The following is an 11,054-nucleotide window of genomic DNA, read 5'->3' on the forward strand; positions in this document are numbered from 1 at the left end:
TCCACATGACAAACCCCATTCATAAGAATACCGTAAGCCATGTTTTGTTTCATTTAGCTTTGTCACTCTCGCAAAGATACTGTCAAAAAGCTTCAAAGACAATGAGAAATACAATCTTAGAGCAGGACAGAGAAGAATGATACTGCTTGAGAAACCTTGATATTCAAGGAGATGCTCTTGCCAGCCCTGACTCTCTCACAATCTGCAGCACTGACATATCTCTTTAGAAATGTATCCCACTAATCCATCACCCACCACCAAGGTCACTGCATATTCCACCGTCCTAAACGGTGCATCAGCAGGAAGCTTGGACCCAAGCTGTATTCTGCTGCTGAGCTGACTGAACGGCAGCCTTGAACAGAAGAAGGAAGGTCACCTAACATAAACTTCTGAATTTTGAAATTTTAACACAAAGCCCTATTCGCAATTCACATACAGATCAATATGCTTTTTCAGTTGTCTGTAAAGGTCTATGGATGTAACAGTCTTCCCGAGTAAAAGCTGCAGGGAGAAATGGCCAGTAGGGAAGAAGCTCTCAACACAGAGGAGTCAGCGTGTTACAGAGGAATCCTGTGAGACCTGACTTACAGAAGCAAAGGCAAAGATCACCATCCCAAAACAGTAGCTCAAACACCACGGTACTAGGTTACACCCTACTACTAAATTTCTCTGCAAGTCTGAGTTCAAGAATGTATCTGGCTCCCAAGCTGACCCTTATGGATAGTAGTTAGAGGTAGTTAAAGAGTAGAGTTTGTTATAGTGAAGAATTAGGTATAGTTAAGAGAAGCCAAGGGGATCTCCAACAACGAGCAAGTCATTAGTGAGTGAAAACAAGGATAGCACAGGGACATCAGTTTTTCTTCACTAGGCTCCAGAAGATTATTCTCTTACTTTAAAGAGTCTTGGGAATACATCTGTTGGCTGCCCTCGCACGACAAACAAGCGAGAGTTGAGTTTTCTTAAACTGTTGTCCAGATCTTCCAGAGATTGGAGCAGAAATCTGCAGAGAAGAAACAACAGCAGTTAGTATCAGTCAGTTTGGTTACAGCTAAAAGACAAATGAGAATTTGCATGGAATTCCAGCAAACCTGCGTCATCAAATCAAACTGAAAGTTAGGACAAGAAACAGAAAACAAGAATTCATATTCATCCATGGTCTGTCTACCAGCTGAGACCACAGCACTAGCCAGCTCCGAGCCATTGACATGCATGTTCTGCTTGTCCAGATGCAAGAGGCTTCCAGGATTTTCTTCTTCCTGCAACCCTCTTCCCATGTTGCCTCTCAGAGTTGGCAGCACCCCCTTGCAAGCTGCTCTCTCCCCATTATGACATGGAGAAAAGCACACACCATACACTTCCCTACAGTATATTATTTCACGGGTTCTGGGGCAGGAGGGATTTTGGATATGAAGTAGACAGATGTCGATGCACTACTCCAAGCAAAGTAATGAATTGCTACAAGAACTGTGCAAGTTTTAAAGTTCTGGCTACAAATAGGCAATGTCACAGCAGAGGAATGTACACTCCTAGCCCATCAGTAGCACAAGACTGCGCACCAAGATCTCGCAGGGCAAGAATTAGCTATACTTAGAATAGCTGCAAACGGAACTGCAATTTATCTTCCATCATGAAGACGCAAGGAGAGCATGCCAAGACATTTATCTATTTCCTCCCACCCCAAAAATGTAAAAAAGCATTTAAGTGCTTTTTGCATTTAATGGTGTCTTACTGATCCCCCACTATGCTATAAAACATCAGATGTATCATCTTTGCTTTCACAGCCACAAGTCACCCCATCTACATCGTAACTTCGTTTTGTCTAACTCTGCAAAAGACACCAGCTTTAAAACTTTAATCTCTGCCACAGCACATGGCACTGCTGGCAAACTCACAGCCCTTTGTAAATGAGCCTGCCAACCTCTACCTCTCGCTCATTCCCACATGCCCGCTCTGCAGCGTGACCAGCAAGACATGAGTAACTGCATCAGCTCCCTTAAGACCACACACAGCTAAGGAAAGACAAGCTACAACTGCCCTGCACTGCGGGCACTTCCTCTCTCCTCAGGTGCACTACCCCTAATGGGAACTGCAAGCTTCCAGACAGAACAAGCTCCCTCTGCGCTTCCTGAGGGAGAAAGGGACTTGGGGTTCACGGAAAGAAGAGCCCAGTACCACAGACCCAGAACCAGGTCTGGGTAACCTAAACAAACCACTTCCCGACCCCCAGCCCACTTTCCACCTGTTAAATAGGAATACCAGCTTTCCAAGGTGCTCTAAAAATTAAACAACCGTTAGTCCTATATGGCTCACACGTGTTGTGCAGTTAAATAATAAGGGATTTTCAACATGATACATTTCTGGGAGCTAGGTAAAACACAAACACTTGCTTTTGGAGCACAGAACTCTGAATACAAGTAATTGCATAAAAAAAAATAGCAAAGCCAAGCCAAGGTTCCCAATGGGAACCAATGAACTCCGGTAAATATAAAAAACTTGCTAATACGTTTTTGCCTAACAGCCAGTGGTACTAATTTCTGACATCTGCAGTAGGCACACACCTCCAAGAAAACAGTATTTTAAAAAAACTTCACCTGCTCAGACATTCCATGACGACACCATCAATAAAACCACTACCTGCTTCCCTCCCTCCGCAATGTTGGTGTAAACAAACAAGGATTAAATGGATCAGGAATTAATCTTTTGGGAGCACTGCATGGGTTCTTCCAAATGAGGACAGTTAGTGAGAACAGCAGCACGTGAAAGGCATTTCTGTCTGCTGCTGCCTGTAAAAAGTCTGGTCTACGGAAAGATCACTTCTTTCCTAGAAGATCCTAGGCTCCTAGGATATTAAGCTGTAACACAATCCACAATTTTCTGTAATTTGAACACCTACATTGTGGTCACTTCTGCACATTCACAATTTTTAAGCCATCCTCTGATGTGGGTTTTAGAAATGCTTAGAAATCACCCACACTAACCCATTCCTCGAAGATGAAGCTAAGGTGCACAGCAGAGGCAAGCAGTTACAACTACAGTTTCCCTAACGCAGTGCCACGTGACATTTCAAAGAGCACTTAAAGTATTTTTAGCCAGGTGGTTGTCCGGTCCACTACCCGTGATGGGGTAGTCTGAGGGCTGGGGGAGATCTACTTCGTTTGTACCCAGGTGAGTCTTGAAGAGGAGAATCCCTACCTGGATTGGGTTTCCAAATGTTTAGGCTGCTGAGACCTGACACAATAGCATTATGTAATGTTACTGGCTACCGGTACATGAAGTCCTGTTCTCTGCACAGACATGACTCATGCCGTATATTTTCCCATTTGTAGAGAGGGGAAAAGCCCAAACAGCTTCACCTCTACCTTCCAAAGTCTATTTTCATAAAAATTTGAGGGCTGGGAGGAAGGCAGGCCTGCGTATATGCCTAGGCGCACTCGGCAGCCGAAGGGCAGTGGGAAGGCGTGGTGCGGCCACGCAGCTCTGAGGATTCTTTGCTCTTGTCTCTGAATTCAGGGAAAAGCGTTTCCTAAAGCTAAACGCCCCTCGGTTGCTGCTCTCATACATTCGCCTAGCTTGCAAGGAGAAAGTCTAATGACGTTACATAAAGTTGAAGGCTCCGGCTGCCGCAGGAGCCCTCCCCACCGCCGGTCCCGGCCGTTCCTACCCACACCCAGCGCGTCCCGACCCCCCCTCAGCCCCACCCGCGGCCTGAGGGCCCGGCGCCTCCTCAGTCCACTCACCGCCAGCGGTTGATGCCCACAGCGGAGGAGGCGGCGAACCAGGGGTCCAGGATATAAATGCAACGGAGGGACGAGGCGTCCCGCAGCGCTTCCTGCAGCGCCGGGTTATCGTGAAGGCGCAGCCCGCGGCGGAACCAATGCACCGAGCGGCAAAGGGCCGGGACCGGAGCCACAACCGGGCCAGGGGCGGCCGCCGCCATCGCCACCACCGACTGCCGCCGCGGCCCCCGCGCGCCGCACGCTCCCGCCCCGCCGCGCTGATTGGCTGACGCCGCGTACGCTGCGTCAGCCAATCAGCGCGGCGGGGCGGGAGCGTGCGACGCGCGGAGCTCTAGAGGCGCTCTACCGCCCCCTAGCGGCCGCGTCTGGAGCTGGACGCAGGGGCGGGGGGGGGGACTGTGGCCGGTTCCCCCCCCACCCGCCATGGCGATACAGGCCGCAAACGTCGCTCCCGTCCCTCGTCAGATCCAGAGAGCGACCCCCGACTTTATTCAGCAGGTTTGGCCGTTACAAGTCAGTACATGCATGCAACATTAAAAATGCCGGTTCCCATTAAAAAATAAAATAAATTTCAAGGACACCCCATGGCAGCCTGCACTGAAAAGGAGTGAGAAGGTACCTGTGGTCATGAAACCCGGAGCAGGAGCCCCCGCCCTCCCCAAATTAGATAGGAACATATTCTGGGCAGAAATGGAGTGTCCTTCTGTAGGAGCAGCCAGACATCACACGCAGGGCATGGTACATGATATAGGAGCCACAGCGCAGGGCATGAAGCAGCCCCATTAACCGCCCAGGCTCATCATCCAAATAACCCTTTAAATATAAAGGGGCCTGGGGTTCAGAAAGCCGGTGCAACATCACAGCTGGCTGTAGGATGTTGCTGCTGACCCCTAGGATCAGAAATCACAGCACAGAGTAACCTCAGGTGCCACCGGCATGGGACCAGATGGCAGGCAGAGATCGCTGCAGAACTGACTGTTCAGCAGCAAGTTCCAAGTGAAGGGATTGATGCAGCTGAGCAAAACCAGGATTTTGGGGGGTTGAAGGATTCACCAAGATGGCCGTGTGTGTGTGTGTTTAAAAGGAACAAGCCAAAAGACAAACTGAAAACACCAGAAGAGATCCAAAGTAGGTATGGAATAAGTCCCCCAAAACAAGCCTAATTAATAACAACCTCCTTTTCAATCACTAATCTACCCAGACGGTAAAAAGGAGAGGTGTTGCCAACCCCATGAACTGGGATCTCCACCCTACAGAAGTGCGTGCTTCAGTGACTTTTCCCCTCCTGTCTGTCACAGAGAGGCAAAGGCCAAGCTTGCTCCTCCCTGAGAAAGGCCACTTGAGAGCTCATGCTCTCCCTCACGGGACCTGGTGCAGACAGAATGAGAAGTTTCATTCCCAATTCTTAGCATGACTTCCTGAACTAAGAAACCAGGTGGAGAGAAACACAGAAAAGACCCTCAGCAGGATGTGATACTGACTCTTTGGAAAGGAGATTTGGAGGCACTGCTGCTGTTTAGGCTTGTGCAGAACCAGAAGGGAGGGAATTTCCCACCCTCTGCACTGAATGGGACAACAGGAAGAACGGCGGTTGCCAATCCTTTTATAGCAGAACAGTTTGCTGGAGTCTATCCCCAACAGTCTGGCTACCTGCCTCTTCCTTACATGGAGGTTCAGGATTTTATAACTTCAGACTGCATTCATTCAGTTAATTCTAGATCCCTAACTACACAAGGTCTTTGTCCCCTATGAGCACCGCCCCCTCCCCTCCCCCAAGATGCAAATTACCCAGATTAGGTCAATAGCAACATCCATTTTAAAAAACGATCACAAAAAAAACGATTGCTCTCTACAACACATGCTCTCCCCAACTCCAATACAGGGTGAGATCCCATAGATAGAAGATGATCCAGTCCGGTCTTTGGCTCTGGTTCCTGTCACAGTTCCTCATACACTTTGCAGGTGAATTTCTTCCTGCTCCTTGTTCATCTTCTCCCCAGGAGGAAAGGAGCACCAAAGGTTAACCCCCCCAGGCACAGAAACAGAGGAGCAGGAGCTGACTACACACCAGTCTCATTTCTTTCACTGCTTTTGACGTTAGGATCCTCTTGCACCTTTCTCATCTCCAGCCCTTTCACCCATGTGTAGGCGAAGGAGCCACCCAGAACCATTAAGTTACTCGTCCACCACAAGAAGCTCTTTGTCTCCTCAAAGTAGATAACAGCCAGCACTGTTTGGGCACAGGCCTTGGCTGTCCCAGACACGTTGTGGGTGAGTGGGCTAGTGAACTTTATCTGAAGTCCGGTCACATACCCAATGGCAAAGCCAAACACTCCCCCCAGGGTCATGATGCCCCAAAAACTGGGGTTTCCCAGCTTGTCGAAGTGGTAGAGGGTGCGAAACTCGCCCAGCAGCATCATGAGGGGCAAGAACAGCACACAGGCATTGACGTTGTTGTAGAAGGTCAGGCGCCAGATGCTACCATCCACCACAGGCAGCACCTTCTTGGTGTAGATGGCATTGAGCGAGACACACAGGCTTGCTGAGATCCCAAAGAATATACCTGTCCATGACAGAGTGCCCTCTGCTCCCTCCTGGTCAACACCCAGCCAGAAGCCACCTGCAACCAAACAAATCATGCATCATCTGAATAACTGCAGAAGGAGTCAAAACATACAGTCAGCAATTCATCATCTACCTTATACTGAACAACCACAACCACAAGCAGAGACAGGCTTAAGGGCTTCCCCTTTCTATTAAGTGAATCCACAAAGTGTCATGACTAGTGTCCTGGGAAGATTTATTCGGGGAGTGTGGGTAATTTACTGTGCTATCATTCAATCTCAGAGGACTGATTCCCACACTGAGCAGGCAGCATGAGTTTAGAAACTATTATTCCAAAGAGCCATGAACTAAAGTTAAAACTACTCTTTGTGTATAGGTCATTTTCATGAGATCATATGATTTTTTTAAATTGAAAAGGCAGCAAGCTGACACACAGGTAGCAAGAAATACTCCTCAAGGTTTAAAAAAAACCCCAACAAACCAGGCCTCACGAGCTTGGCTGTGCTGTTAACAGGAAGGGAGAGAGAGGTCAGAAAAGAAGATGGAAAGATAGTAAACACATGTATTTAATATTAAGAAGCTTGATCAAAAAAAGATCACAAGGCAGAAACTGAGTGCAGTATCTTCAACTTCTGATGGGTAATGCACTCTTTAACCACCTCCAAAACAGGAGCTACAGGCTTTGCATCTCCAGGGCAGACAGGGAGACCTCTCCCCATCCAGCTCATGAGCAAAACATAAAAGAGGAGATGAGCTACTGAAGGAGCACTGCACTACCTCTCCATTAGCTGCTTCACGTTGGAGGCCATCTGGGAAGCTGCCTGCAAAGCAGCCAACACGCTTTAAACTAAGCCCAAATGCAAATGGGTTCAATGCACAGACAGGAAGGGCTTTGCCAAAGAGGATGCTCAGCTACACTGCTACAGGCAACGCTCTCACAGCAAAATGAGATGGAGCCAGGGGGACAGTCTTAGAGAAACCCTGTAAGGCTGGCAGACGCCATAATTCTGGGCAATACCCAAACACAAGGCTAGCTGAAGGCAATTGCCTGCACCACTTGGGTGGTAAAAACAGTAGTTCTGTTCCTGTTCACCTCTTCTATGGAGAGGAGATCCTCTTGCTTCATTTTCAGCTGAGTCCATCTGCTTGTCCAAGTACCAAAGTGAACACGTGTCCACCTGGAACTGGACTGAAGTAAACATTTTACCATTCTTGGCATCTAAATGGCCCTCCAGTGGAAGGCAGCTTTTGGCATTATTGATGCTGTTGGAAAGAATTGTAAGCAGTTCCCGTTAAGCCAGTCAATGCCCTGCCCTACGTCCTAACCGCAAAACCAGATCTTCTGGTGGTGTTTTACGCTTGGCTTGATAAGCTATCCCTTCATCACGTGCATTCAGCCTGTCTGAATTGGCTGGCTCTGTTGTACCATCCCAACAGTGTGGACATAAATACTGTTATTGTTACCAAAGTTAATCATCAACAAGCACCTACTGTTTTATGGCCCTTGGGGGGGAAGAGGAAGGCAAGTTGAACTTCATTAGAGAGTAGGCAGGTTTTAGCACTCAAAGGAAAAAAGGGACCATGGTCAAGTAAGAGTAATTTCTTTTCTTAATGAGTTACCTACATGCTCCAGGTTGCAAAGGCAGACCAAGACATGAGCCCTGAGCCACCCCACCTCACCAGGGAGGTGCTGTGCAGGTGGGGGATGGCTTCCCAAGGGGAAGACCCCCCAACTCTGTCTCTCTGAGTTTATAGGGCCAACTGCGGGGTGGGTGCAGCCCCCTCCCGCTCCCCCTCACCTATGATGACTCCGCAGGCCAGGAGAGCATAGAGAGAGGTGGTCTGCTTGAGGAGCAGGTAGGAGAGCAGCACGTTGAAGACAGTGGTGAGGGAGCGCCCCACGTTGTAGAAGGCCACGCCGACGTGCTTGAGGCAGAGATTGTTGGAGGTGACCATGCCGATGAAGACAGCGGAGAGGGGCAGGACGCTGCGGGACACCTTGGGGTCGAGGCGGAGGGCGGGCAGGCCGGGGCAGGGGGGCCCGCAGGCCGCCCCCAGGCTGAGGCCCAGGCAGAGGGCAGCCGTCAGGGCGCACTGGAAGAAGGTGACGAAGAGGGGGGCGTCGAGGCGCAGCGAGGGGCTGTCCAGCAGGTACTTGTTGAGGAAGACCATGGCGATGGAGGTGAACCAGTAGAGGCAGACCACCACGGCGATGCGCAGGGCCCGCAGCAGGAAGGGCGCCCGCCGGCCCCCGCCGCCCTCCGCCGGCAGCAGCGGGTCGGCGGCGCCGCCGCCCAGCGCCATCCGCAGGATCCCGGTCCGCGTCAGCTGCGCCCTGCTCATGGCGGGCGCGGGCCGTCAGCCGACGGCCCCCGCCCCAGCCCACCCGCCCGGCCGGCCTCCCTCCCTCCTCCCGCCGCCGGCCCCGCTCACCCACCGCCGCCGCTGCCGCCTCCGGCCCCGCACCTCCCGGAGCACCGCGGCCCCGCCCGTCGCCCTTTATTCACGCCCCGCGGGCGCCGCTCGGCACCTCCCCGGCCGCCCGGCCGCGTCGCCATGTCGGGGGAGGGCCCGGCCCGGCCCCGCCGCCCCGCCCCGGGCCAGGCCGCGGTGAACAAGCGGGGCGATGTGGGGAGGAACGATCAGCTGAGCGCGGATCCGGAGGCAGCCCCTGCAGCCAGCAGTGAAGGGCTCGGGCAGGGGCCCTTGTGGAAGCGCTGCCACAGAGTCGGTGGTAGTGCCTCGCAGCCAGGCGAGGTGACCGGCGCCATTTCGCCCGCGGGCACCGGGCAGGGGCCGGCAGGGCCGGGGCGTGAGGGAGGTAACCGGTAGCAGCCGCTGTGTGGGGAGCACACTCCGGCAGCTCGTATCGGTGTGCTCTGTGTGCTGGTTGGAGCAAACGGGATCTGAGCCTGGTGCTTTCAGTCATTTTCTAACGTGGATTTTGCTCGCAGCCTGCCATAGAGTCCAGGTCTGCGCTCTGCGGCCTAAGCCTTGTTTACAGAAACAAAGTTTGTGTTTTTGTGGAGGCAAATAAAACCTTCCTCATGCGACCTGAATGAAGTAGACATCTACAAATGGCTCGTAAGGACAGTACAGGGTGGTGTGGGCTGCTTTATTCTTCTTCCTGCAGCTCTAACTTGGAAATCTAATCAGGAGAATGTCACCGTGCACCACCCAGCTACGTGGCAAGTGGTACAGGAACTCACTCCTTTCAAGGTAGCCCGGGTATCGCTGCGAGCTGCACACACGCCGTCTCCTGCTAAAACAGTTATCCCACAGTCCCAAATCATCATTCCAGATATAAAAGACCCATCTGCCCACACTTGCATGTCAAAATGTCCCACCTTCTCTTAACAGTGGTTTATAACAAAGGAGCCTTTTCAATACCAAACTCTCTAGCATGTTGTGAATTCAAACTGCCAGACAGGACAAAATAAGTCAAACTTAATACCAGATTACATGTGGCAGGGGAGACAGCAGTGAGCTCAGTGTCCAACATTGGTCAGTATGATCTCCCACTCCTTATTTCAGCTGAGACTGCTGCAAAATGTCTGGGCTGCAACATCCTGGGGCCCAGCAATTAGCAGAGAGCACAATTAAGGGGATTTTAGATGCAAGGCCAGCGGTGTTAATTGCCCTCGTAGCAGCTGTGCCCTTGCAGTTGTGAAGGACAGAAGCATGGCAGGAGTTTTGGGGAGATGTGTTCTATTTCATTAGACCAGTTGATACGGCTGGAAAATGTTTCAGGTGTAATTTGCTTTTCTCAAGTCTCTGAAATCACACTTGGTTATTTTTTCCCCCAGCTGCGTCAGTTGGTTCATTAAAAGATGCTGTCTTTCCTCATAGCCCTTCCCTCATAAACAGCACCTGAGCACTGGTGGGAATCATGTTCCCTCCGGACAGTGAAAGACGGTGCCTGGGTGTTGCTCTGGCCCATCCAAGTGCCCCGCAGGGTGACAGAGAGCTCTGGGTATGTGCTGAGAGCCAGCTCTCTCCCTTGCACCTTTCGATGGGTTATCAGGCGCCTTTCCAACCTGGTAGAGCCTTTGTGATCCCAAGTGAGTTTTGCCTCCTCACCTCACTGACCTCTGTGCAGGCAGCCTGGAGAGCTGCAGCGGTGCATGGTGTTTGCCAGAGCAGAGATCGTGACTCTGCAGAGGGGCTGGCATCATGGCAGGGAAAGCTGCTATCGATATGCTGGAAATGACTGTGTCCCCTCTAGCTCAGCCAAGCTTTGATCCTGCGGCTAGAAGTGCAGCTCGCACTTACTCATTGCAGGCTTCCTATCCGGCGTCCTTTGCCATCCACCTCCTTCCAGTGCTTGGCCCAGTGCTTCTCCCATAAACAGCATCAGTCAGGTAAGAAAAAGAAAGTGAACAGCCTGGGTGTGGGGCGCTGGGTTGGCTCTAGAGGTCCCCGTGGCCTGTTACACATACCTGTGGCTTCAGCATCACACATTTGTCTTGAATTTCAAGAAAATGACCTCTCCTACCACTAATGTTGCAAGTATGACAGTGCCTCTGGCAGAATCAGAGCCAGATATACATCTTTTTTTTCCCCCAGCTGCCACTTGCTAGTGTTGTTCAAAATGTCTTCTCTAAACTAAACACAGAAATTAGATGGCAAAAAACCCAACCCTCAATTCCATCTTGTCCGCTCATTCAGCACATAGAAGATTGCTTTGTCCTGGACAAGTTTGAAATATCCCAATCAATAAAATGTTCATTGCTTCTCTTGGGGGATTATTCT

General features: G+C 51.0%; 2 protein-coding genes across 4 annotated transcripts in view; both read right to left on the reverse strand.

The window, feature by feature from the left end:
- CRY2 (cryptochrome circadian regulator 2) overlaps positions 1-8,883 on the reverse strand; it is a 28,268-nt gene extending 19,385 nt beyond the window's left edge. Inside the window, exons 1-2 of one of the 2 annotated variants that reach the window (XM_074867779.1) lie at positions 8,736-8,883; positions 892-1,000 (exon numbers count right to left, since the gene is read on the reverse strand). In XM_074867779.1, coding sequence (XP_074723880.1) covers positions 892-1,000; positions 8,736-8,860 — 234 coding nt within the window. In that variant the 5' untranslated portion in view covers positions 8,861-8,883. Of the gene's footprint in view, positions 1-891; positions 1,001-3,737; positions 3,977-8,735 lie in introns of those variants that run through there. The other variant, XM_074867778.1, reaches the window with a different exon arrangement.
- Positions 5,531-8,850, reverse strand: SLC35C1 (solute carrier family 35 member C1). 2 transcript variants are annotated; one of them, XM_074867781.1, is made up of 3 exons: positions 8,740-8,850; positions 8,102-8,637; positions 5,531-6,357 (listed from the first exon to the last, which is right to left on the reverse strand). In XM_074867781.1, exons 2-3 carry the CDS (start codon positions 8,604-8,606, stop codon positions 5,798-5,800), a joined length of 1,065 nt encoding a protein of 354 aa, XP_074723882.1. In that variant the 5' UTR covers positions 8,607-8,637; positions 8,740-8,850; the 3' UTR covers positions 5,531-5,797. The 2 variants fall into 2 exon arrangements, with proteins under 2 accessions (XP_074723882.1, XP_074723881.1); XM_074867780.1 differs by lacking the exon at positions 8,740-8,850 and having other exon boundaries at positions 8,102-8,725.
- Positions 8,884-11,054: the final 2,171 nt, after the last annotated feature.

Source organism: Strix uralensis, chromosome 4, assembly GCF_047716275.1.
Source record: "Strix uralensis isolate ZFMK-TIS-50842 chromosome 4, bStrUra1, whole genome shotgun sequence".
In the NCBI taxonomy this organism is placed as follows: domain Eukaryota; kingdom Metazoa; phylum Chordata; class Aves; order Strigiformes; family Strigidae; genus Strix; species Strix uralensis.

Bases quoted from the DNA above. Each gene is read 5' to 3' on its own strand.
- SLC35C1 (XM_074867780.1), bottom strand. From the start codon at position 8,645: ATGAGCAGGGCGCAGCTGACGCGGACCGGGATCCTGCGGATGGCGCTG. The intron at 6,358-8,101 runs GTGAGGGGGAGC...GTTTGGTTGCAG, and splicing joins GGCCTGCGGAGTCATCATAG to GTGGCTTCTGGCTGGGTGTT.